Genomic DNA, 26,711 nt, shown 5'->3' with positions numbered 1-26,711 from the left:
TTTTTTTTTTTTTTGAGACGAAGTCTCACTTTGTTGCCCAGGCTGGAGTGCAGCGGCACTGTGTCAGCTCACTGCAACCTCCACCTCCTGGGTTCAAGCAATTCTCCTGCCTCAGCCTCCTGAGTAGCTGAGATTACAGGGGCCCACCACCACACCCAGCTAATTTTTATATTTTTAGTTGAGATGGGGTTTCACCATGTTGGCCAGGGCTGGTCTCAAACTCCTGACCTCAGGTGATCCACCCGCCCTGGCCTCCCAAAGCGCTGGGATTACAGGCATGAGCCGCCGTGCCTGGCCCAAAACGACTCTTAAGTGAACAGACAAGTGAAATTTCAGAATTCCAAAGGGAAAGAGAGTACTAAAAATTTCTTGCAAGGAAAAATAAGTTACCTGCAAATGATCAAAAATCAGGTCAGCACTAGTCACTAGATTGCAAGGTCCATGGGAATGGAGATTTATATTTATATAGTTATACAATTGTAAATGCTGCTGATAGGTTAATTTTTGGAATCAATCTATATACAAACACAGAACATAATTACATAAAATGTATAAAGCTCACATGTGTGAAAATAATGTAATATCTACAATTTGGAAGTGGAAGAGAAAGGAGGAATGGAAAATAAAGTAAGTATAGAACTGCCCTCATCTTTTATAACAGAGAATAACAAATTTTCTAAGATGATAAATGAAAAATATAAATTTCTGTACATTAGTGGTTTTCTACATTGACCACACATTAGAATGGCCTGAGAGCTTTAAAAAATTTACCCCAGAAGAATTGAATCAGAATCTCTGAGGCTGTGGAATGGCCATCTGCATTTCTGAAGAGCTTCCAGGTGAATAATGTGCAGTTAGAGTTGACAAACACTTTTTTTTTTCCCCCCGTTTTTTGGTATAGAAACAGGGTCTCTCTATGTTGCCCAGGCTGGTCTCGAACTCCTGGCTTTAAGTGATCCTCCTGCCTTGGCCTCCCAAAGTGCTGGGATTACAGGCGTGAGCCAGTAACCACTTTAATTAAAGTCATAAAGACAACAACTAGAAGAATGAAAAACAAACTACTAATAGTGATTGCTTCTGGGGAGTAGAACAAAAAAGTTCTGAACTATTTTGTTTTTACAGTGGAAAAGACAGGAAGAAAGAAGACGAGAAGTCCCAACATTGAACGAGAACAGGGTTATTTAACCCCAGCATGACTGACACTTGGGGTCAAAGAATTCTTCGTTGTGGGAGGCTGTCCTGTGTATTAAGAATATTTAGCAGTATCTCTGGCCTCTGAGACTCACTAGATGTCAATAGCACTCCTCCCCGTCATGACAACCAGAAATATCTCCAGATGCTGCCAAATGTCCCCTGGAGGGCAAAATTGCCCCAGGTTGAGAACCACTGGACTAGAAGAATAATCCTGTATCTTGATCAGGCAGTTGCTTGTACTGCAAAGAAAGTTCAAGAATTTGGATTTACACTGTGGCACACCACGTAAATTAAAGCGTATTTATTCTGTGCTAGGTCCTTAATTAAAATTGAATCTATACATTTTAATCTGATCACCAGAGAGGGATGCATCAGGACTTCCTTTTGGACACTCCAAGCTTTGGGATTTACTCTCATTATTAGAATAACAAAATGTCAGAGCAATTAGGCCTTTACAGAAAGTTGCAGAACCTCCTGGCGAGTTGCCAGGATCTTGCCAATGTCTTTTAAACTTGAGAAAACACTTTCTTATGCTCCACAAAACAGCAGCGAGCCAGCCAAACACAATCCTGGGCTGCAGGCCCAGGTTCACTTCAGTTCAGCAAATATTTGAGCATATTACATGTGCTGGGAATAATAACATTATTAAAACAAAGACTAGATGTTTTAAATGTCATTGAAATAGAGTAGAAATACATCTTTAAAGAGAAGGGTTTGCTCTCTGTACTTTATAGGATTGTATGGAAATGCAAATTTCTGCACTGGCCAAATGGTAGCCATGAGAAATGTGGCTATTGAGCCCTTGAAAATTGGCTAGTCTGATTTGAAATGTGCTGCAAACATAAAACACACTGGATTTCAAAGATATAGTATGAAAACAAGAATGCAAAATACCTCATTATTTTTTCAAATTACATTTTGGATATATTGGTTTAAATACAATACAGAGAGTCCCTGACATGGTGGTTCCACTTTAGATTTTTGGAATTTACCATGATGTGAAAGCGATACTCATTCAGTATGCTCCTTGACTTATGATGAGGCTATGTTCAGATAAAGATTTTCAATTTACAATAGCTTTATCTGGACATAACCCCATTGTAAGTCAAGGAGCATCTATTTACTACTAAAATTAATTTTGTCTACTTTTTTTTTTTTAATGTGGCTACTAAAAAATTTAAATTTATACGTGGGGCTTACATTTGTGACTCATGTTTTATTTCTTTTTTTTTTTTATACTTTAAGTTCTGGGTTACATGTGCAGAATGTGCAATTTTGTTACATAGGTATGGTTTGCTGCACCCATCAACCTGTCACCTACATTAGGTATTTCTCCTAATGTTATCCCTCCCCTAGCCCTCCAATCCCCACAGGCCCTGGTGTGTGATGTTCCCCTCCCTGTGTCCATGTGTTCTCATTGTTCAACTCCCACTTATGAATGAGAACATGCAGTGTTTGGTTTTCTGATCTTGTGACAGTTTGCTAAGAATGATGGTTTCCAGCTTCATTCATGTCCCTGCAAAGGACATGAACTGATCCTTTTTTATGGCTGCATAGTATTCCATGGTGTATATGTGGTACATTTTCTTTATCCAGTTTATCATTGATGGGCATTTGGGTTGGTTCCAAGTCTTTGTTATTGTGAATAGTGCTGCAATAAACATACATGTGCATCTGTCTTTATAGTAGAATGATTTATAATTCTTTGGGTATATGTCCAGTAATGGGATTGCTGGGTCAAATGGTATTTCTAGTTCTAGACCCCTGAGGAATTGCCACGCTGTCTTCCGCAATGGTTGAACTAATTTACACTCCCACCAACAGTGTAAAAGCATTCCTATTTTTCCACAACCTCTCCAGCATCTGTTGTTTCCTGACTTTTTAATGGTTGCCATTCTAACTGGCATGAGATGGTATCTCATTGTAGTTTTGATTTACATTTCTCTAATGACCAGAGATGATGAGCATTTTTTCGTATGTCTGTTGGCTGCATATATGTCTTCTTTTGAGAAGTGTCTGTTCATATCCATTGCCCATTTTTTGATGGGGTTTGTTTGCTTTTTTCTTGTAAATTTGTTTACGTTCCTTGTAGATTCTGGGTATTAGTCCTTTGTCAGATGGATAGATTGTACAATTTTTCTCCCATTCTGTAGGTTGCTTGTTCACTCTGATGATAATTTCTTTTGCTGTGAAGAACCTCTTAGTTTAATTAGATCCCATTTGTCAATTTTGGCTTTTGTTGCCATTGCTTTTGGTGTTTTAGACATGAAGTCTTTGCCCATGCCTATGCCCTGAATGGTAGTGCCCAGGTTTTCTTCTAGGATTTTTATGGTCCTAGGTCTTACATTTAAATCTTTGATCCATCTTGAATTTATTTTTGTATAAGCTGTAAGGAAGGGGTCCAGTTTCAGTTTTCTGCATATGGCTAGCCAGTTTTCCCAACAGCATTTATTAAGCAGGGAATCTTTTCCCCCCATTGCTTGTGTGTGTCAGGTTTGTCAAAGATCAGATGGTTGTAGATGTGTGGTGTTATTTCTGAGGCCTCCGTTTTGTTCCATTGGTCTTTGTATCTGTTTTGGTACCAGTACCATGCTGTTCTGGTTACTGTAGCCTTATAGTAAGGTTTGAAGTCAGGTAGCATGATGCCTCCAGCTTTGTTCTTCCTGCCCAGGATTGTCTTGGCTATGCGGGCTCTTTTTTGGTTTCATATGTTTAGTTTTTTTCAATTCTGTGAAGAAAGTCAGCGGTAGCTTGATGGGGATAGTGTTGAATCTACAAATTACTTTGGGCAGTAAGGCCATTTTCATGATATTGATTCTTCCTATCCATGAGTATGGAATGTTTTTTCATTTGTTTGTGTTCTCTCTCTCTTATTTCCTTGAGCAGTGGTTTGTAATTCTCCTTGAAGAGGTCCTTCACATTCCTTGTAAGTTCTATTCCTAGGTATTTTATTCTCTTTGTAGCAATTGTGAATGGGAGTTCACTCATGATTTGGCTCTTTGTCTGTTCTTGGTGTATAGGAATGCTTGTGATTTTTGCACATTGATTTTGTATCCTGAGACTTTGCTGAATTTGCTTATCAGCTTAAGGAGATTTGGGGCTGAGACTATGGGGTTTTCTAAATATACAATCATGTCATCTGCAAACAGAGACAATTTGACTTCCTTTATTCCTATTTGAATACCCTTTATTGCTTCCTCTTGCCTGATTCCCCTGGCCAGAACTTCCAATATTATGTTGAATTGGAGTGGTGAGAGAGGGCATCCTTGTCTTGTGCCAGTTTTCAAAGGGAATGCTTCCAGTTTTTGCCCATTCAGTATAATATTGGCTGTGCGTTTGTCATAAACAGCTCTTATTATGTTGAGATACATTCCATCAATACCTAGTTGATTGAGAGTTTTTAGCATGAAAGGCTGTTAAATTTTATTGAAGGCCTTTTCTGCATCTATTGAGATAATCATGTGGTTTTTGTAGTTGGTTCTGTTTATGTGATGGATTATGTTTACTGATTTGAGTATTTTGAACCAGCCTTGCATCCCAGGGATAAAGCGAACTTGATCATGGTGGGTAAGCTTTTTGAGGTGCTGCTGGATTCGGTTTGCCAGTATTTTATTGAGGATTTTTGTATCGATGTTCATCATTATTGGCCTAAAATTTTTCTTTTCTTTGTTGTGTCTCTGCCAGGCTTTGGTATCAGGGTGATGCTGGCCTCATAAAATGAGTTAGGGATAATTCCATCTTTTTCTATTGATTGGAATAGTTTCAGAAGGAATGGTACCAGCTCCTCTTTACACCTCTGGTAGAATTCGGCTGTGAATCCGTCTGGTCCTGGACTCTTTTTGGTTGGTAGGCTATTAATTATTGCCTCAATTTCAGAACCTGCTATTGGTCTATTCGGAGATTCAACTTCTTCCTGGTTTAGACTTGGAAGGTTGTATGTGTCCAGGAATTTATCCATTTCATCTAGATTTTCTAGTTTATTTGCACAGAGGTGTTTATAGTATTCTCCGATGGTAGTTTGTATTTCTGTGGGATCAGTGGTAATATCCCCTTTATCATTTTTTATTGTGTCTATTTGATGCTTCTCTCTTTTGTTCTTTGTTAGTCTTACTAGCGATCTATCCATTTTGTTGATCTTTTCAAAAAACCAGCTCCTGGATTCACTGATTTTTTGAAGAGTTTTTTTGGGTCTCTATCTGTTTCAGTTCTGCTCTGATCTTAGTTATTTCTTGTCTTCTGCTAGCTTTTGAATATGTTTGCTCTTGCTTTTCTATTTCTTTTAGTTGTGATGTTAGGGTGTCAATTTCAGATTTCTCCTGCTTTCTCTTGTGGGCATTTAGTGCTATAAATTTCCCTCTACACACTGCTTTAAACATGTCCCAGAGATTCTGGTACATTGTGTCTTTGTTCTCATTGGTTTCAAAGAACATCTTTATTTCTACCTTCATTTCATTATTTACCCAGTAGTCATTCAGGGGCACGTTGTTCAGTTTCCACATAGTTGTGTGGTTTTGAGTGAGTTCTTAATCCTGAGGTCTAATTTGGTTGCACTGTGGGCTGAGAGACAGTTTGTTGTGATTTCCATTCTATTACATTTGCTGAGAAGTGTTTTACTTCCAATTATGTTGTCAATTTTAGAATAAGTGTGATGTGGTGCTGAGAAGACTGTATATTCTATTGATTTGGGGTGCAGAGTTCTGTAGATGTTTATTAGGTCCACTTGGTCCAGAGCTGAGTTCAAGTCCTGGATATCTTTGTTAATTTTCTGTCTCATTGATCTGTCTAATACTGACAGTGGGGTGTTAAAGTCTCCCATTATTATTGTGTGGGAGTCTAAGTCTCTTTGTAGGTCTCTAAGAACTTGCTTTATGAATCTGGGTGCTCCTGTATTGAGTGTGTAGATATTTAGGATAGTTAGCTCTTCTTGTTGAATTGATCCTTTTACCATCATGTAATGCCCATCTTTGTCTCTTTTGATTTTTGTTGATTTAGTCTGTTTTATCAGAGACCAGGATTGCAATCCCTGCTTTTTTTTACTTTCCATTTGCTTGGTAGATCTTCCTCCATCCCTTTATTTTGAGCTTATGTGTGTCTTTGTACATGAGATCGGTCTCCTGGATACAGCACACTGATGGGTCTTGACTCTTTATCCAATTTGCCAGTCTGTGTCTTTTAATTGGGGCATTTAGCCCATTTACATTTAAGGTTAATATTGTTACATGTGAATTTGATACTGTCATTATGATGCTAGATGGTTATCTCGCCCATTAATTGATGTAGTTTCTTCATAGCGTTGATGGTCTTTACAATTTGGCATGTTTTTACAGTGGCTGGTACTGGTTGTTCCTATCCATGTTTAGTGCTTCCTTCAGGAGCTCTTGTAAGGCAGGCTTGGTGGTGACAAAATCTCTCAGCATTTGCTTGTCTATAAAGGATTTTATTTCTCCTTCACTTATGAAGTTTAGTTTGGCTGGATATAAAATTCTGGGTTGAAAATTGTTTTCTTTAAGAATGTTGAATATTGGCCCCCACTCTCTTCTGGCTTGTAGGGTTTCTGCCGAGATATCCACTGTTAGTCTGATGGGCTTCCCTTTGTGGGTAACCCGACCTTTCTCTCTGGCTGCCCTTAACATTTTTCCTTCATTTCAACATTGGTGAATCTGACAATTATGTGTCTTGGGGTTGCTCTTCTCGAGGAGTATTTTTGTGGTGTTCTCTGTATTTCCTGAATTTGAATGTTGGCCTGCCTTGCTAGGTTAGGGAAGTTCTTTTGGATAATATCCTGAAAAGTGTTTTCTAACTTGGTTCCGTTCTCCCCGTCACTTTCAGGTCCACCAATCAAACGTAGATTTGGTCTTTTCACATAGTCCCACATTTCTTGGAGGCTTTGTTCATTTTTTTTTTTCACTTTTCTTTCTCTAATCTTGTCTTCTTACTTTACTTCATTAATTTGAACTTCAATCACTGATATCCTTTCTTCCACTTGATTAAATCGGCTATTGAAGCTTGCGTATGCTTTACGAAGTTCTCATACTGTGGTTTTCAGCTCCATCAGGTCATTTAAGCTCTTCTCTACACTGGTTATTCTATTTAGCCATTCATCTGACCTTTTTTCAATGTTTTTAGCTTCCTTGCAATGGGTTAGAACATGCTCCTTTAGCTCAGAGAAGTTTGTTATTACTAACCTTCTGAAGCCTACTTCTGTCGACTCGTCAAACTCATTCTCTGTCCAGTTTTGTTCCCTTGCTAGTGAGGAGTTGTGTTCCTTTGGAGAAGAGGCGTTCTGGTTTTGGGAATTTTCCACCTTTCTGCTCTGGTTTCTCCCTATCTTTGTGGTTTTATCTACCTTCAGTCTTTGATGTTGGCGACCTACAAAGGGGGTTTTGGTGTGGATGTCCTTATTGTTGATGTTTATGCTATTCCTTTCTGTTTGTTAGTTTTCCTTCTAACAGACAGGACCCTTAGCTGCAGGTCTGCTGGAGTTTGCTGGAGGTCCACTCCAGACCCTGTTTTCCTGGGTATCACCAGCAGAGGCTGCAGAACAGCAAATATTGCTGTCTGATCCTTCCTCTGGAAGCTTCCTCCCAGAGGGACACCTGCCTGTATGAGGTGTCTGTCAGCCCCTACTGGGAGGTGTCTCCCAGTCAGGCTACACAGGGGTCAGGGACCCACTTGAGGCAGCAGTCTGTCCGTTATCGGAGCGTGAATGCCATGCTGGGAGAAGCACTGCTGTCTTCAGAGCTGTCAGGCAAGGACGTTTAAGTCTGGAGAAGCTGTCTGCTGCCTTTTGTTCAGATATGCCCTGTCCCTAGAGGTGGAATCTAGAGAGGCAGTAGGCCTTCCTGAGCTGTGGTGGGCTCCGCCCTGTTCAAGCTTCCCTGCCGCTTCGTTTACACTGTGAGCATAGAACCACCTACTCAAGCCTCAGCAATGGCAGACGCCCCTCCCCCTGCCAAGCTCCAGCATCTCAAGTGGATCGCAGACTGCTGTGCTAGCAGTGAGCAAGGCTCTATGGGCATGGGACCTGCCGAGCCAGGCATGGGAGGGAATCTCCTGGTCTGCTGGTTGCGAAGACTGTGGGAAAAGCACAGTATTTGGGCAGGAGTGTACTGCTCCTCCAGATACAGTCACTCATGGCTTCTCTTGGCTAGGAAAGGGAAATCCTCTAAACCCTTGTGCTTCCTGGGTGAGGCGATGCCCCACCCTGCTTCAGCTCACCCTCCGTGGGCTGCACCCACTGTCCAACTAGTCCCATGGAGATGAACCAGGTACCTCAGTTGGAAATGCAGAAATCACCCGTCTTCTGCGTCGATCTCACTGGGAGCTGGAGACCAGAGCTGTTCCTATTTGTCCATCTTGGAAGTAACCTCTCAAGTTTTATTTCTAATAAACAGTGCTGTCCTAAATTCTTGATTTTTATATGGCTCACTGTAAATAACAGTAGCATTTTAAACACATTTGAGCCTTCTCCCCATTGGCATTCAGTGGGGACAAATTCCATTTGAATGCTCAGTTACTATAGATGTGGTTATATGGAAGTGCTTGGGGCACAGTAAACTAAACTCAATCACAGGTGACTTACATTTGCATCCTGGCTTGGCCACATGTGGTATAATCGTAGTTCAGCATTCAACTTCTTTGAGTCTCAGTTGCCTCATCTGTAAAATGGCTTGTGTTCACCACAAACCCCAAAATATGTTCTCTGATTGAATGCAAAACAGCCTTAAATGGGCACATGTCTAAACAGATGCCAGTCACACAGGGCTTTACTGATTCTAACAATATATCAGAATAATAATTTATAATATGAAAGCAGAATAAGGTTTGAGGTCCACAAATGTCATCCACCAGAAACGCCTTTTCACTTCATGTTTGAATGCTAAAAATGAAGACTTTCTGCCAGGGCTCCCAATAAAACAGTCACCCAGGCACAGTGACAACCAAGAAAACCTTTCCTAAAATCATCACTTCGTTCCCTTGGTTCTGCCTCTCTTCTCTGCTTACCCTTGAGGAGGGGGGATTAGGGGAGTCAGGAGGGGAGGAAGGTGTGACACATCTTAGAACTGGAATGGAGGACAAGTGAAAAATTTCTATTAGGAGTGATGCTCTTCAGAAAACAGTAGCAAAATCATGTTTTGAAAACTCTATCCACATAAATGAATATATATATATGTATATCTTCCTGTGGTCCCTCTATTTTTTATAGATTGTACTATGACTATACCAAATAAATTAAAAATGTTTTACTGATAAATAATAGTTGTGCATATTTTTGGGGATAAATGTGATATTTTGATACCTTTATACAATGTGTATGCAGTGATCAAATTGGAGTAATTGGGATAGCCATCATCACCTCAAAGGTTTATTTTTGTGTTGAGAACATTACAATTCTTCTCTTCTAGCTATTTTGAAATTTATAATAAATTATTGAATACAACAACTTATTCCTTCTAACTAACTGTATTTTTGTACTTCTTAACCAACTTCTCTTTGTCCCCACTCCCTTCCCAGGCTTTGGTAACCACCATTCTACTCTTTACCTCCATGAGAACCACTTTTTTTAAGCTCCCACATGTAAGTGACAACATGCTATATTTATTTTTTTGTGCTTGGCTTGTTTCAGTTAACACAATGACCTCCAGTCCCATCCATGGTGCTGCAAATGACAGGATTTCCCTTTTTTATGGCTGAATAATATTTCAGTGTGTATATGTACCACATTTTCTCCATCCATTCATCTGTTGATGAACATTTAGGTTGATTCCATATCTTGACTGTTGTCAACAGTGCTGCAGTAAACATGGGAGGGCAGATATCTCTTCAATATACTGATTTCTTTTCTCTTGGATATATACCCAGCAGTGGGATTGCTGGATCATATGTAGTTCTAATTTCGGTTTTTGAGGAACCACCATACTGTTTCCCATAATGGCTGTACTACTCTACATTCCCACCACCAGTATACAAGTGCTCCCCTTTCTCCACACCTTTCCCAACATTTGTTACTAAATGAAGTATTCTTTAAAAAGCAAGTTACAAAAGGTCAAATTTGCCTGAAAAGTGTTGCCAAAAAAATCCAGCTCCTAGTGTAATGATTTTCATATGATAGGCATTCAACACATAGTTGTTGCATTAAAAACAGCATCAAAGTGATTATTATATTTGGAATTTATTTAATCCACTTAGTAAGTTATCTATTTGGTCTAGAATAGGAGTTAGATTATTTACCAGTAGTGTTGACAGTTGATTGTGAACTAACCCCACCCCTGCAATTTTACTCAAAATAATATATTAAACAGAAGTGACAAATCATTTCTTTATCCCTTTATTCATTTACATACAAAGTATATTGTGAATATTTTTGCTTTACTGAAAAACATCTACTAAAAGGCAGAAATAGCACAAAATCATACAGAGATAAGAATCCTTAAACTGTTCATTTCACCTTACCAATTATCTAGTTCTGCTATCTTTCTATTTTAATGATAGGTTTCAAATTCAAAACTGCTTTCAATCTACAGATTTAGATATGTAATAACTGCTGGTAAAAACATTGATTTCTGTAGCCTGGTTCCTCTTTTACATGAGTGCTTATTTCAAGTTTGCTGTGATCACCATAGAAACATTCAGGTTATGATCATTCATTTATCTAACAAGTACTTTCAAACAGCTATTCTGTGCCACGACCATGATAGGTAGTCATTACTTTCATGTCATGTTTTAAATGCTATTTTAGATCTTCAAAAGGCACGTTACTTTAAATCAAAAGATCAAGTCAAGACAACTTGTGTTTTTCTTTTTTCTTTTCTTTTTTTTTTTTTTTTTGAGACGGAGTTTTGCTCTGTCGCCCAGGCTGGAGTGCAGTGGTGTGGTCTTGGCTCACTACAAGCTCTGTCTCCCGGGTTCACGCCATTCTCCTGCCTCAGCCTCCCAAGTAGCTGGGACTACAGGCGCCCGCCACCACGCCCGGCTAATTTTTTGTATTTTTTAGTAGAGACGGGGTTTCACCATGTTAGCCAGGATGGTCTCGACCTCCTGACCTCGTGATCTGCCCACCTTGACCTCCCAAAATGCTGGGATTACAGGTGTGAGCCACCGCACCCAGCCCAACTTTTGTTTTTCTAACTTGATTCAAGGGCTGAGCATTAAATGCCATAGAACAACAGGTTGATGCCCAGGCTTTTGATAAATGACATATTTTAGCAAATGTATGAAAGCCAGTCATTGTGTGTAAATCTAGCATAGCTTGATGGTTAAGCTTCCTGGTTGTAGAACCAGAAAGACTTGGTAGTGAATTCTGGCTCTGCCATTTACTGGTTTTATTACCTTGGATAACTTACTTAACCTCTCTGAGGCTGTTTTCTCATTTGTTAAAGTTGGAACTAATAAGAGTATATACCTCATAGCATTACAGTGACAAATGGATGAGACACTGTGTGGAAAGCACAAAGATCGGTGCTGGTATTTACTAATTCCTCAACAAATTAGCTATTAATAGGAGTTATTAATTGGCTATTGATAGGAAGAATAAAAATCATGATAGTGATGGTGTAAGTATTTACCTGGGTCAAGGGGCTTCCTTATTTGGCTAAATTATCTAAAATGCATAAGAAGAACGGAACTTTTAGTTGGCTATTTTTCTTTTACGTATGTATGTATGTATGTACGTATGTATGTATGTATGTATCTATCTATCTATCTATCTATCTATCTATCTATCTATCTATCTACTGTCTCGTTCTATTGCCCAGACTGGAGTGCAGAAGTGCGATCATAGCTCACTGCAGCCTAGAACTCCTGGGCTCAAGCCAATTGTCTCACCTTAGCGTCTTAAGTAGCTGGGACCAGAGCTGTGCGTTACCACATCTGGCTGGCTATTTTTTTCATATTCTGGTTAACAAGGTGTCAAACACAAAATGCTTCATGATTTGGTTATCTAAGATATTTTAGACACACATTAATCCATTTCAAAGATAAAAATATACTTTAATATTTATTTATTTATTGTTTTTTTGAGATGGAGTCTCCCTCTGTTGCCCAGGCTAGAGTGCAGTGGCATGATTTCAGCTCATTGCAACCTCCGCCTCCTGGGTTCAAGTGATTCTTCTGCCTCAGTCTCCTGAGTAGCTGGGACTACAGGCGCATGCCACCATGCCCACTAGTTCTTGTAGTTTTAGTAGAGATAGGGTTTCACCATATTGGCCAGGCTGGTCTCAAACTCCTGACCTCATGATCCACCCACCTCGGCATCCCAAAGTGCTGGGATTACAGGCGTGAGCCATCACGCCCAGCTACTTCAATATTTCTATAGGTGCCTAGTTCCTGAAGGATTTTAAGGTCATAATATGCAATGACTGCAGATGCAAAAGTTTTAGAAAATGTATCCTAAGCACAGAACAAACCCTAAATATTCAGTTAGTTAAATGCCAAACTTATCTTGTTTCTTTCTCTGAAAATTGTAATGCTGACAAAATTCCAGATAACTTACAGCATCTGACAGTTTGGTTCTGAAGTTTTACTATTGCATTGTAACTATAATTTTGCTCATTAACTGTGTAGAATGTAAGTTTACCAGATCTAAAAAATTGTTAGCTAAAGAAACAAATTAAATAGAGCCTCCAGTGGATTAAATAACTTTATGTTATATTTCTAAGAATTCTACTCACAATGGCCACAGGGTCATTGCTGCGAGTTGCGGCCAGGCTGAACTTCTTCACGTGAGTGTTGGTCTCCAGAGCCTTTGCAAATTCCCTCAGGGTTGGAATTGGAATGTTCTAAGACAGAGAAGACATGGCTAGTTGATGACCCATTCTATGGCACACTCTTGACAAGGTAAGAACCCACAACCTTTAAATACCATATGTATGTAGATAAATACATGATATCCCTTCTAAATGAGGGTCGTTACCTAGCCTTCAGCAACCAAGCTATCCTGAGCCAACAGCACCACTTAGTGTCCAATAGGGGAATCTAGTCTACCACTATGGTACCTCTTGAGTGTTGTCTTTCTGTTTTCCCTTACCAAGAAAGTATGCACATACTACACTTCCCTCTTCTTATTTTTCACTCTATATTCTAGCCAGACTGATATACTTGCCTTTGTTTTAATATACCACAGTCTTTCTCTTTTTCAGACCTTTATATATGCTTTCCCCTTAGCCTGGAAATTCCTTTTGTCCTTTTCTCTGATTAATTCCCACTCATCTTTCAAGACTCAGATGTAATATCATCTCCTTTGTTTACCGGATCTCCTAGGTAGCATTAAAATTTTTCTTTCTCACAATTCAATGACATTTGGAGGCTCACCACATCATGTTATAATTATCTGTTTAGTGTTTTTCTCCTAGTATAATATTTTTCAGAGTAAAGACTGAAAAAATCTTATTCATCTTTTAGTCCTTTTTCTAGATCATTTACCACAGTAATGACCACTGGGGAAGGAGACAATGTGGGGTGCAGTTAGATGTGGAGAAGAGTCCTGGCTGCACTATAGGCTAGCTCTATGACCTTAACAACTCTTTAAGTCCCACTAATAATTAAATGAGATAATAAATTCCAAGTATTTAGTAAAGGACATGGCATATAGTACGCACTCAATAAAAGTTGGTTATTATTAAATGCTAAGAACTGGCCCAAAAAGAATAAACAAAAGAGACTTCAGGTAATATTTACACACACACACACACACACACTCTCTCTCTCTCTCTCTCTCTCTCTCTCTCTTTCTCTCTCTCTCTTCTACTCTTCCCCTTTGAGAGTGGCATAACTTATCAAATTGAATAAAGTGGAAGTAACAACATATTCAGTAACTTCAGAAACCAGGTCAAAACAGGTATTGTGGCTTCCTGCTTTCTCATCTTTCTGTCTTGGATCACTCGCTCCGGGGAGCCACATGGTGAGAAATGGAGGCCTCTTCCCAACAGCCACATGAATCTGCCATCTTGGAACTGGATTCTCCTGCCCCGGGCAAGCCTGGTACTGCAGCCTTGGATGACAACTTCACTGTCACCTCATTTGAGACCCTGAGCCACACTATCCAGCTAGCCACTACCAGATTCCTGACACTGAAAAATTGTGTGTGAAATAATAAATGTCTGTTGTTTGAAGCCTCTAAGTTTTGGAGTAATTTGTTACTCAGCAATAGATATAACTAATGTACTACGCTTAACTCAGGTATGGTGATTCTCTTCAAATAATTATAGAAATCACTGTTTTCCAAAACCCACTTCTTTTGAATAGGATACCTTGACTCCAACTCAGTGACTACAAAGAACTGCAAACAGGTGTGAAAACAAGCAATTGGTCATCTCTGGTAAGTTTTCTGACCTCATGATAAATTAAGTGACTGATGATAATCACAGTGAAATACCTTAATGTTGTTGAGGTTGACTTCTTGCAAGTTAGGATCATTGGCTTTCATCTGCTGCAGGCTTATTTCCACATTTGTGGGATTGGGTGGTTCCTCAAATACTGGCTTTACCTTTTCACCTTTGACAACATCTAAAACACAAGTTTTCATTTTAAAAAATGCAAAGTCTCTCCTATGAAAATCAGTGGCGACTTCCCAAAAAATGACATATCTTTCATATGCTCTGATTCCAATAAGACTTTAATAGCAATGACAGTAGGTTTATTCTCCGCTGAGCAAGCATGGGAGTGGTGTAGCTCTGAGTCACAGTTTAGAAGGCTGGTGTTTCTCAACTGCAATGAGAATTCCCTGGGGCTAATACTGCATAGAGCCAAAAGTTCAGGAGGCCCTGCAGCAAACTCCAGTGTTCAAAATATCCATGGGCAGTTATTGCTGCTCCATATGGACATCTGTCAGACTATACTAACTAGACTTCAGGATCTGAGATACAAACCAGACACCACAATAAGTCTTCACTTCCCAAACTCGAATACCCCTCTGGCCTCTTGATTATACCCTACCCTCCTCTGAGTTCTATTCTGGAGCTTTAGTTTTAAGGAAGGTATGGGAAAAGAAAGGGATAAAAAAGAAGAATGGAAGTTAACAGAGATACAAAGGATTAACATCCCAACATACACAGAGCTCCTATAAATCAATAAGGCGACCCAATTAAAAATGAATCAATAATACAATCAGAAGAATCTGTCACTCAACCAAAAATATAAAAAAGTAACTAAGCTCCAAAATAAAGAAAGGAGATACCATTTCATTAACAAACAAGTGTGAAACAAGATAACATTTGGAGTTGGCAACAATGTGGAGGAAAAAGCATCTTCCTACTTCTCTGTAAGTGAGAATGTGATCTGATGCAAACGTTTTGGGAGAGTAATTTGGCATTATCTGTCACAATTTAAGATGTGCATGTTCTATGACCCAGCAATTCTATAGAAGTCTTATCTACAAAAATAGCACAGATACATAAAGATATATACTCACGGATATTCCCTGTTCCCTGATATATTACTTGTGACAGCAAAACATGATAAAATGTCCATCAATACGAAAATGGGTAAATAAAGTATAGCATCATCACATAACAACTCATTGTCTATTCATTAAAAGAATCTATTCATGAGCCAGGCATGGTGGCTCACACCTATAATCCCAGCACTTTGGGAGGCTGAAGCAGGAGTGTTGCTTGAGGCCAGAAGTTTGAGACCAGGCTGGGCAACACAGTGAGACCCAGTCTCTACAATAAATTTTAAAAATTGGCCAGGTGTAATTTTGCCTGTAGTCCTAGCTGCTCAGGGGACTAAGGTAGGAGAATCCCTTGATCCCAGGAGTTTGAGGCTGCAGTCAGCCTTGGTAGTGACGCTGGACTCTAGCCTGGACAACAGAATGAGACCCTGCCTCAAAAAAAAAAAAAAAAAAAGATCTTCATTATCTATCCACTAAAAAAGTTATCTACTCATTAAAAGAATGAAGGAAACCTATAGGTACTGATAAGAGACCACAATTTGAAGACAAGTTAATATTTGTGTGTATGTGTACATATAAACGTCCAGAAGGTTATGCATCAGATTGTTAACAGCAAACATTGTCAGAATGTTACCCTTTGATGCTGAAGCTAAAAAGGATGAGCATTTTTTATCCATAAGCATAAGAAACAAGAAAGGCCAGCCTAGGCAACATAGCAAGATCCTGTCTCTACAGGATCTTAAAAATAAAAATAATTAACTGAGTGTGGTGGCATGCACCTGTAGTCCCAGCTACTCAGGAGGCTGACGGGGAAGATTGCTTGAGTCCAGCAGCCAGAAGCTACAAAGAGCTATGATTGCACCATTGTACTCCAGCCTGGGCAACAGGGCAAGCCTCTATCTCAAAAAATAAAAGGAATATTGCTCATTGTGTGTCTAAATTACCACTATAAATAATATTTCATATATACGCTACTGAGATTAGAAAGCATCTCCCAAGTCTCTATTAAAGTGAATAAAATAAAATTAACCTAAGAAAAGCTGTAATCCTAAAAATGAGCTAGGTGTGGTGGCACACGCCAGTAGTCCCAGCTACTCATAAGGCTGAGGCAGGAGAATTGCTTGAACCCAGAAGGTGGAGGTTGCAGTGAGCTGAGATCGTGCCACTGCACTCCAGCCTGGGTGACAAAACAAGACTCCATCTCAAAAAAAAAAAAAAAAAAAAAAAAAAGCTGTAATTTTCTATGAGTTTTCAAAGCATATGGATCACACTGTAATGAAATGACCTGAATATTGGTCCTTCCTTACCCCGGACAGATAAATTTCTTCGGGCAGGGACCATTTTCATCTTTGTACCTAATCCTAGAACATTCCTGACACATAGCAGGTATTTAGTGGATGACTGATGAATGAATGAATAAAAAAGTCTAATTAATTGTTTACTGCTACAGGAAATGTTGACATAGAAGATAGTGGTGTAGAATGTCCTGCGCATGTGAGTCTATGCCAGCATGTCTTTCATGCCCTCTGAGGGAAGTGGGCATTCAAATTCTAATGACAAGCGTCTATTACTGAGACCAAAAGACACTCAAATAGAGAAGGGAACTTATTTAAGCTACCATAGTTGATTAAAACATCCTTAGGAACATGAAACTCTGCATTTTGTGATGACTAAGCAATCTCATATCAGCAATTTTTTTTTCATGAATATGGATTATACCATTTAATGCAGACCCATATATCAACAATTTCATCTTCTGACTAAACAGACCTACCAAGAAAGTGTTCTGGGCAACACACACCGATTTGTACTAGTTTCACCGCCAGATGGAGCTCTCATTGTCAGCTGCTCCGTATCCTAGTCAAATGACAGAGTGCAAAGCCTGCAAGAGTCAACAGGCCTCTCTCCTGCCAGCAACCCTGGAGGCTCCAAAGCTTTACAAAACCACAGATTCCACATCAACTTACTTCTGACAGGCCCTTTGCCACCTTTACTGTTGGCTGTTTCTTCATCGAACTTTGGATTGTTGAGCAAATTGTGTACTCCAAGGACAGCTAAAAACAGACAGTCAACAAATGAGCATTATGTTTGGAGAAGCACATGAGGATGTCCACATTGTTAATATGCCCCTTGAAGAACAATTCTTTACATCATAAATGTAAGTCCCTGAGTCCTCTTTCCTTGCACAGTGTGGGGTACATGTATAGTGTTAAATACACTTATTTGAAAACCCTCCTTTCAAGACCACCAGTGATCTTCATGTCTTTCTACATCTCCACATGTAGAACCATTTAGGGTCTGAGCAACGGTGGCCTAGTTATGGCCACAATTTACTGAAAATCTGCCTAGACCTCCTAGTTAAATAGACTCAACCTTTCAGTTTTCTCATCTGTAAAATGAGAAGGTAGGACGGAGACTAATGATTTTCAAGGTCTAACATTATACAGATGACTGCATATATTTTTCCAGAGGCCTCTTTCAATGTCAGCCTCCTCATCTCTCAGTACCAAATATAACTGTCTCTAGAGCATTCCAGGGTGGGGGAAAAAAAGCAACATCAGCAATAAAAGGTCAGTTAAGCGTACTGAGATTTTCAGCTTCCTGTATTACACAGAACTTGCACCAGGAGGCAGTGTAGGATGCAGGAACAACACTGGGGAAGAACGAACGCGGGGCTGGACTGAACCTGCAACTTCTATGCAGATTTCCCTTTGCTAATGAAATTCTAGATGACATTGGCCACCTGGAGAACGATCCCAGAAGGGATAATAATCTGTTGACAGGTGGCAGAGGAGTGCCTCTGAGATGCTCATTAGCTCTACTGTAAGCTACATATTGAAGGAGGGAGGTAGCTGGCACAGCACAAGGAAGGGCAAATGGTCAGAGCTAGCAAGGACCTGGTGAAGAGGGGCACTTGGAAGCAGTCAAGAATCCTGACTCTGACACATGTTAAACCGTGTGACTTGGGAAGTTGTTAAATGCCTGAGTCTCCATTTCCTCATCTGTAAAACAGGGATAATAATTATACTTTATTACCAAGATTAAATGACTTTCTATGTGTCAGGCACCGTTCTAAGTGCTTTACAAATTCTTGTTAAATAAATAAGAATTTGTCACTGTGGGCTGGGCGTGATGGCTCATGCCTGTTATCTCAGCACTTTGGGAGGCCGAGGTGGGCGGATCACGAGGTCAAGAGATCGAGACCATCCTGGCCAACATGGCGAAGCCTTGTCTCTACAAAAAATACAAAAATTAGCTGGGTGTGGTGGCGGGCTCCTGTAATCCCAGCTACTTGGGAGGCTGAGGCAGGAGAATCGCTTGAACTCGGTAGGCGGAGGTTGCAGTGAGCAGAGATTGTGCCACTGCACTCCAGCCTGGGTGACAGAGTGAGACTCCATCTCAAAAAAATAATAATAATAATTTGTCACTGTGTCTCTGTGAAGGGGACAGGAGAAGGAGAAGGTGTCCCATTTGATAAACACTGAGGCCATACAATGAACACATCTTCTTGCTCTGGCTCCATGCTCACCAAGTAACTTCTAATTACAATTTGGCTCCTATTGCCAGGTTTTCGTTTTTATCTGTTATCTGTGAATTGGGCTAATGGATCAGTTCCCACCACTGTGCTCCAATCTGACTACTTCCATGTATACTGATAAGATCAGATTTCCAGTCCAGAGCTCCCACAGTTTAGGGCCGGGAACTAGACTCCGGATGGTGACCACACTGACACCCAGCCAGTCTAAGAGGCGCTGTCTTGCAGGTCAACTACCACTCTCTTGAAGAACTTTCTCTTTGCTCTCTATCTGCCACAATAACATGGGCACTGTTTCTTATCTAAAACTCAATGGCTGCCAGCCCATCTGCCCATGGGGCTGCCTTCAGGCTTCCAGAAGGGTCCACCCTAAAGAAGATGCTGCCAACACCCCCAGCCAAGCTTCCTTCTGAATTCCTAGGGAACACAGGACGAGGGAGGGAAGCTGAGTAAGGATGAACAAGGACAGTTTTCTATTTGGATTCTCTCTCCAGTTTTACTGTATGAATTTCAGGATCTAGTATCTTCCAAATAATTGGTGTTTTTCTCTTTTTCCTTTCTCAAGGCGTTTCCTGGGAATTCAAGTTCAGCCTGGCATTCTCCCTCTGGGCAATTCTGGTAGAGACCATAAAGCAACCCCTGGGAGGACCAGTAACCATAACAGGATCCCTCCACAGCAACTTCAGGGCTAAGACCAGTGGGTGCAAAACACCTTCTTCACCAGGTGAAGCAAGTGCCTCAACTCCCGCAGTGGCCAATATTAAGTTCACAAACATGGGAACTTCCTGACATCATCACAGAAGGAACGAGAATGGAATTGAGATGGCTGGTACATATTAGAATAAGGCTGGTTCTCCTGGGAGGAAAGAGGTGATTATTATATCTGTCTTCCAATGGAATAAAAATTCTTGCTAAAGCTGTGGACTTGTTTTTAAAGCACCTCTATCCTGTGGGGATATAATAACCCTGTGTATGTAGAAGGAAGATCTAATGTATAAATATACTGGTAGATGCAGAAAATCTTTCTTGAAGGCTATACAAGACACGAGAGTGGGCCTAGGCGATTAAGGTCGAGAGATTTACTTTCATTATACATTCTTTTGTACTCTTTGACTTTTTCTATCTGCATTTTAAATAATAATCATTATAATCATTATTATGTTGCTATTGTTAAGACTACAAGGTTAACAGACCTCTTAGCATTTTCTGAATCAAAATGGAACAGTGACCGTGGGAAGAACCAGAACTTCATAGAAATGTTGTGATGATAAAATGCCAAACGTGAAAGCTCCTTAGAAAGCAAAAGAACTGTTGTTTTATTCTTTAAGTTCTCAACACTCCTTCATATTTGTTTGCTTTAATTTCTCACAGTAACTCTTGAGTTTTGCGGGATGGGTATTATTTGCAGCTGAAATAGAGCAAAATAACATTTGCTCAGAGAGGTTAAGTCACCTGCATTAAGACTGACAGCTCCATAATGGCTGGTGTCAACCTGCTATTCTCCTACCTACAGAGAAGCTCAAAGGCTGCTGGCATGGGTGCCAGTGCATGCTGGGAGGTCACGGAGTTAGACAGGAAAGTTCCCAGAGTTCAGGACTAACCTGCAAGATCATAGAGTTCGGTGTCAGAGGCACTGGCCAAAGCTTCTTCCAGTTCTGGGTCAAGGGTCACTTTTTCTTCTTTACGAGTTTCTACAGGCTTTTCTTTAGGGATAAAGACTCTCCCTTTAAATCAGAAGAAAAACAAAAATATTGAGTACTACTGCCTTATGGGTAGGGTAAGTAGACTGAGCAGAGAATGCAGTTCTGGCCATTGAGACCCATATGATTAAGCCAGTTCACACCCAACTGAGATTCCTGGATGGCCAGGATGGTGCCAACATCGATAAGTCACTGTCAGAGGGAAGGAACACTGCAGGAGAAATCCTGCGTTCTGCCACACAGAGATCTGAGATTATAGTCCTTAAACACAGAGGGCAATGGTGGCTTCTACCCCTTTCCTATTGGCGGTACTGCCCTTTGGTCTGCGCACGAGAGGTCCTGCCCTGAGTCGTGCACTTTAGAGGACCCCATACTAGTCTTCCTGTAGCTGCACCTCTCCCCTCCAGGGGAGAAACCATGAGGCCAAAGGGATATTCCCATCTAGCATATAGGCCACTTTCTAGACTACACTTCAGGAACCTAGGACCCTGGAATGTCTTGCCCAAAGAGCCCTGTGCCTGCCTTAGGGCCTCCATAAGCCCCTTCCCATGTCTATCCTCCTGAAGGCAGGTCACACTGCTGGGTGTGTACCCCCAGGTCAAGGGGAGGCTATTTGTGGGGGAGCCTGGATGAAGCTTGGATATGTGGGCTTGGGTGTCCAACATGTGTGTTTGAGGCCCTGGCAGTGTGGGACAGATCAATATCCCTGCATGGAACTCTTGGAAGTCCAAGAATCCTGGCCTTCTAGGTATATCTAAAAGAGGATACAGCATATTTTAATGGTTTGTTAGCCTTTAAATATTTGAAAAATGTGGTATGTGGGCTTCTATTTGTATTCTTGTCTTGGACCCTGCAAATACTAAAAGCAGGTTCATATAAACAGCACCGGAGTTCCTGAGTAACCAACTGGCGAGTCCCTGGGGTACTTCCTCTAAATTGGGAATGCAGACAACTAGCATGCCACATCTGGGGTCAGGTGGGCTAGTGTAGTGAGCTGGGGACATAGCCACCACTCTAGAGTCACCAAAGCAGGCATGATTGTAAGGAAAAATCAGGGTCACTATACTTGGAGATAGTGGGGGTCTGTGAGCAACAAGGCATTCTGTGCTTCCCACAGATGCATCCTCTGCTGCCATCTCCCACTTCATCCTGTCAGTCAGATTCCATTTATTTTGTCCCCCATTCATTTCTGAAAATGCTGATATCGATTCCCTAACTCCCAGCTCAAACTTCTGGACTGATGAAATAACATTGTTGTACCCAGGAGGATGGCACAGTTCCTGTTCCTAACTTCCATCCAGGCCAACAAATCCACTTCCCACACGTGCACCCAGGACATTCTAGAGCCATGATCAAAACACCCCAGAGCATTCATTTTCCTTTCTAATTCTTTCCAGCTTTTGACTCTTGGTTTCTCTCTTTTTTGAAGCTGGTCTTACTTTTTGGGCATAATCTTTGAAATTGTTCTCTTCCATTTTGATTTTTAGAGTTCCCTAAAGGCTCATCTGGCTCCAGTTTCAGCCCATTGGGACCCAAGTTCTCTCCAGGTCTCCTTGGCTAGGCTGGCTTATCCCACTCCCATGGGAAAGGAAAGGGTCCAACCCAAAGGCAATAACCCTCCTGCATGAGAACTCTCCAGGAGACTTCCCTGATTACAAGGGCTGTGTATTTCCTGTTTTACCATATTGTCAAATGGCTGGATGAGTAAACAGGAGCGTGTCAGAGCTGGGCACTCCAAAGACAGGAAAGAAAGGCACTGCTTGTGGTCAGTCTGGGGCATGCTGGCAACAAGGTCATTATCACTGACATGCATTCTACTTCCTGCCTTGGGATCACTTTAGCCGCCACATTTCTCAGAAAGAAGGAAAATACACTGGGAAACAAAGTAGGAGGATGGCCAGAAGATAGAAAATGGAAAAAGAAATCAACTAATCAGTAACATCTCAAATACTGGGGTTCATCTCAGACTCAATATTCCTAGTATCTATGGCCTGAAACATTTTCTTTCTGGCCAAGATGATCTTAGGTCTAGAGTCAAAATAAGATTTCTTTCTTTATTTTTTTGTTTTTAAAGACAGGGTCTCACTCCCTCACCCAGGCTGGAGTGCAGTGGTGCAATCATAACTCACTGTAACCTTGACCTTCTGGGCTCGAGCAATCCTCCTGCCTTGGCCTCTCAAAGTGCTGGGATTACAGGCATAAGCCACTGTGCCCACCCTAATACAGGATTTTCTAAGTTCCTCTTTCCTGGTACTAAACACGAGGTACACAGCTATTGGTATTCAGGAGAACTGCTGATACAGAGCCATTCCTGGAGGTCCAACCAAATAACAAGTTCTAAGCAAAACTCTGCACCACAGTAAAATCTAGCCCAGGAACCTGAGGTGTGCCAGCACATAGTATTCAGCACTGCGGACCTCACTGAGGACCTCATAGCAGCTTCCCGCTGCTCCTGGATGGTCTCACTGGTCCTTCTGGGGGCCCTGCATACTCTTCACTCTGCTCTGCTGCTCTGATTATAAAACTTGCTCCCTGCTCATTTTATTCAATTGTGCTACTTCTCAACATTCTCCTAAGCTACACTATGCAACCATATACCCTTTTTATATCTCTATTACTCAGACAGCTCCTACGTTCCTAACTCTCCCACCAACCATCTGGAGATCAATCTTGATCATGAGATAATTTACCATAGCCACTCCTAAGACCTCTACACTAAGAACAAAAGATAATAGCTTTTCCCTTATTATGCTGTCACTACTTGATGTTAATTGGGACTTTATTGAAGATTTGACATAATTTTTTTCACAATTAAATTAGTCCAATAGCAACTATGCAGCTATAGAAACAGCTCCATATTTTCACAGTAATCCGTGATTATTTGCCTGGTTTGTAACTGTTCACAATTACTTTATTTATTAATTATTTTTTTGGAGGCAGGATCTCACTTTATCACCCAGGCTGGAGTGCAGTGGCAGGATCATAGCTCATGGCAATCTTGAACTCCTGGATTCACGGGATCCTTCTGCCTCAGTCTCCCAAAGTGCTGGGATTACAGGTGTGAGCCACCGCATGTGGCCCAATTTTACTTTCTTAATGACATTCTCAATGGTGCGTGACCCACTGAATGTGCGCAATACAGAGGGCAGCCTGGGCATTATGTGAGACAAGGCAGTAGCACTCTGCCTCATGCCAACTAGGAGCTGGATGCTCCTGCTCCCACTGCTGCAGTACAGATTTCTGAGATGCCATTCACTTGAACCCATGTTTATCAAGTGCCTCCCATGCCAGTTTCTGTGCTAGGATTTAAAAAAAGACCCTATCACATGAAAACATGCAAAAACCAAAGTAAATAAAGTGCTAAACATTGTTACAGTGCTGTGAAAGCAATACATAGCTGTCATAGTAGAAAGAAGAGAGGTCAGAGAAAGCCCAAGGCCCTGAAATTTAAGCTGAGACCCTTAGGATGTGAAAAATGGGGACATGAGTCAGAAGGAAGAGTCCATGAGAAGACCAGCCTGAGGGAGGAAAAGAACTCAGCAGGTTCAGGGAAGTGAATGAAGACAGTGGGGCCTGAGGATTAGCAAGGAAAGGCCAGGTGCAGGTAGAGAGCTGGATGGAGGCTATATCTACTTTAAAGACCACAGTAAGGATTTGAGACATGAAGAAGGGAAATGCCAAGATTTTGTTTGTTTGTTTATTTATTTTAAGACAGGGTTCCACTCTGTTGCCCAAGCTGTAGTGTAGCGACATGATCACGGCTCACTGCAGCTTTGACCTCCTGGGTTCGAGCGATCCTCCCATATCAGCTCCTAAGTAGTTGGGTGCGCCATCATGCTTGGCTAATTTTTGTATTTTTTGTAGAGACGGGGTTTTGCCATGTTGCCCAGGCTGGTCTTGAACTCCTGGGCTCGAGTGATCCTCCTGCCTCAGCCTCCCAAAGTGCAGCAATTACAGGTGTGAGCCACTGCGCCCAGCCAACATGATCTGATTTGTATTACAGAAAGATTGTAATTGCTGTGAGGTTATCAACAATTCCATTAGAATCTTTGGGGTCAAGTCAGCATCTATAGCTGAGGAAGCTGGACAGGCTATTGATAGTCACTCTTCCCCCCAAGGGAACACAGGGTCGGGAGCTAAGGAGAAGGGTTCCCTATTCTTGGCTCAGAGCTCAGTCCTGGCATGGAAAAACATCTCCTTGCTCCTCACAGCCTTCCTAGCTCTGTCATCCTGTTTCTCTCACTAGACTACAAGCTCCTTGAGGGCAGGGCAGGGTCTTATTTGCCTGTGGTTCTAGCATCTGGCCACAAGGCTCTGCACAGAAGAGGCACTCAATAGATGATGGATGCATGAATGACTGCACTAAACTTTAATGGTAGCCTCTAAGGTTAGAGGTGCAGTGCTACAGCCATCCTGGACAAGGAGCAGAAAGGCCTTGAGGGACTTCCAAAGTTGGTAAAGCACCAGGCTAAGAGAAACACACCAGTGCCGAGGACACTCTCAGGCATGACACCACCTCACATTTTCAAAAGTTTCTTTGGCGTTTGAGATTTTTTCAATAAACTAATTTGAGAACCATCACACCCTAAGCAGTTAGCCTATATATTTGATCATGTTTCTTTCCTCCTTCAATGTATTCTCCCCAACTCATTCTCCCCAACTCATTCTCCCCCGATTAATGGCATCCTATACCATAGCGATACATATATTACAACTGACGAACTTTCATGGAGACATCATTATCACCCAATGTCCACAGTTTCCATTAGGGTTCACTCTTGGTGTTATACTTCCTACGGGTTTGGCCCAGTGTAGAATGACATGTGTCTCGCAGCCATGATTCTTTTTAATACTGAATCCAGTTCATGGGCTTATTTCCCATTTCCAAGACAGTTCCCTTGCTTGACCTTCCACGACAATAAAATAAATACTGAATCCAGTTCATGGCTTATTTCCCATTTCTGGGACAGTTCCCTTGCTTGACCCTCCATGACAATAAAATAAAAGAGGTACTCTTAATTAAGAGTGCCTCCGTTCCAAAAAAAAAAAAAAAGGAGTGCCTCCGTTCCAAGATGCTCTGCCTGTGGTCCTTACCTTTCTTTTCTCCAGTGAAGGGCACAAAGTCCTCTCTGTCTTTCTGTTCCAAAGCCTCCTTCTCCAGGTACATGAGGAGGTGCTCGCGGTCAAAGGGGCCGGTGGCTGCCTTCTGTGTCTGGTCTTTCTGTCGAAATCCAGCCGGTAGCATGGCACTCTGACAAGACAGAGGTGTGAGCAGGAAGGAAGATGTCTGCCGGCCTGTACTTTGCTACTTCCTCTTCCACCCCCACTCACTATGTGCTGGGGAAGCAGGAAGGATACCTACGCAGAATGTGCGCGTGAGCTGAGGGCTGGGGGCTCTGGGACGTCTCTGAGGCCTCACTTGTTCTAATGTTCTGGGCTGACAGGGGGCTCCCAATGAGCTCAAGCAGTGCAGGGATGGCTAGAGCAGTCTCTGAGTCTTCTGAAGCTGCCTTAACACGGAGGCAAAAGACCTCTTTCCTTGTAGATCACGCTTAGGTTTGGCTAGGGCTGCACCCAAGGAGCTCCCAGGCAGAAACATGAGACTCTAACAAGGAGCGACATGGGGAACCCCTCTCCTGCAGAAGCAGCCAAGCTGATAAGTAACTATTAGGATGATATTAATGCCTGCTTGATAAAACTTTGCGATTCCTTCCTTAAGTTAAAAAAAAAAAAACAACAGAATACCTGTATTTTTAAAAGTAAACGCCATATCCAAAGTATCTGATGTATCAGAATACCATATACATAATTTTGTTTTAGTTACATTTTTATTTATAGTAAAATCACTATTTTGGATGCCTCCAATTCTAAGTTTAAGATCATACCAGCAAGT

At 41.3% G+C, this 26,711-nt stretch overlaps 1 protein-coding gene across 2 annotated transcripts in view; it reads right to left on the bottom strand.

Annotated features, from left to right (window-relative positions):
- The window catches only part of TMOD2 (tropomodulin 2), a 65,129-nt gene that overhangs the window by 21,469 nt on the left and 16,949 nt on the right, over positions 1–26,711 (bottom strand). For both annotated transcript variants that reach the window (XM_008016598.3, XM_008016599.3), the window contains exons 3-7: positions 25,913–26,069; positions 20,720–20,842; positions 17,551–17,637; positions 14,567–14,697; positions 12,864–12,971 (exon numbers count right to left, since the gene is read on the bottom strand). In XM_008016598.3, coding sequence (XP_008014789.1) covers positions 12,864–12,971; positions 14,567–14,697; positions 17,551–17,637; positions 20,720–20,842; positions 25,913–26,069 — 606 coding nt within the window. The remainder of the gene's footprint in view (positions 1–12,863; positions 12,972–14,566; positions 14,698–17,550; positions 17,638–20,719; positions 20,843–25,912; positions 26,070–26,711) is intronic.

This window comes from Chlorocebus sabaeus, chromosome 26, assembly GCF_047675955.1.
Source record: "Chlorocebus sabaeus isolate Y175 chromosome 26, mChlSab1.0.hap1, whole genome shotgun sequence".
In the NCBI taxonomy this organism is placed as follows: domain Eukaryota; kingdom Metazoa; phylum Chordata; class Mammalia; order Primates; family Cercopithecidae; genus Chlorocebus; species Chlorocebus sabaeus.
Note: the sequence above shows the minus strand (reverse complement) of the source record. Positions and strands in the feature narration are given on the sequence as shown.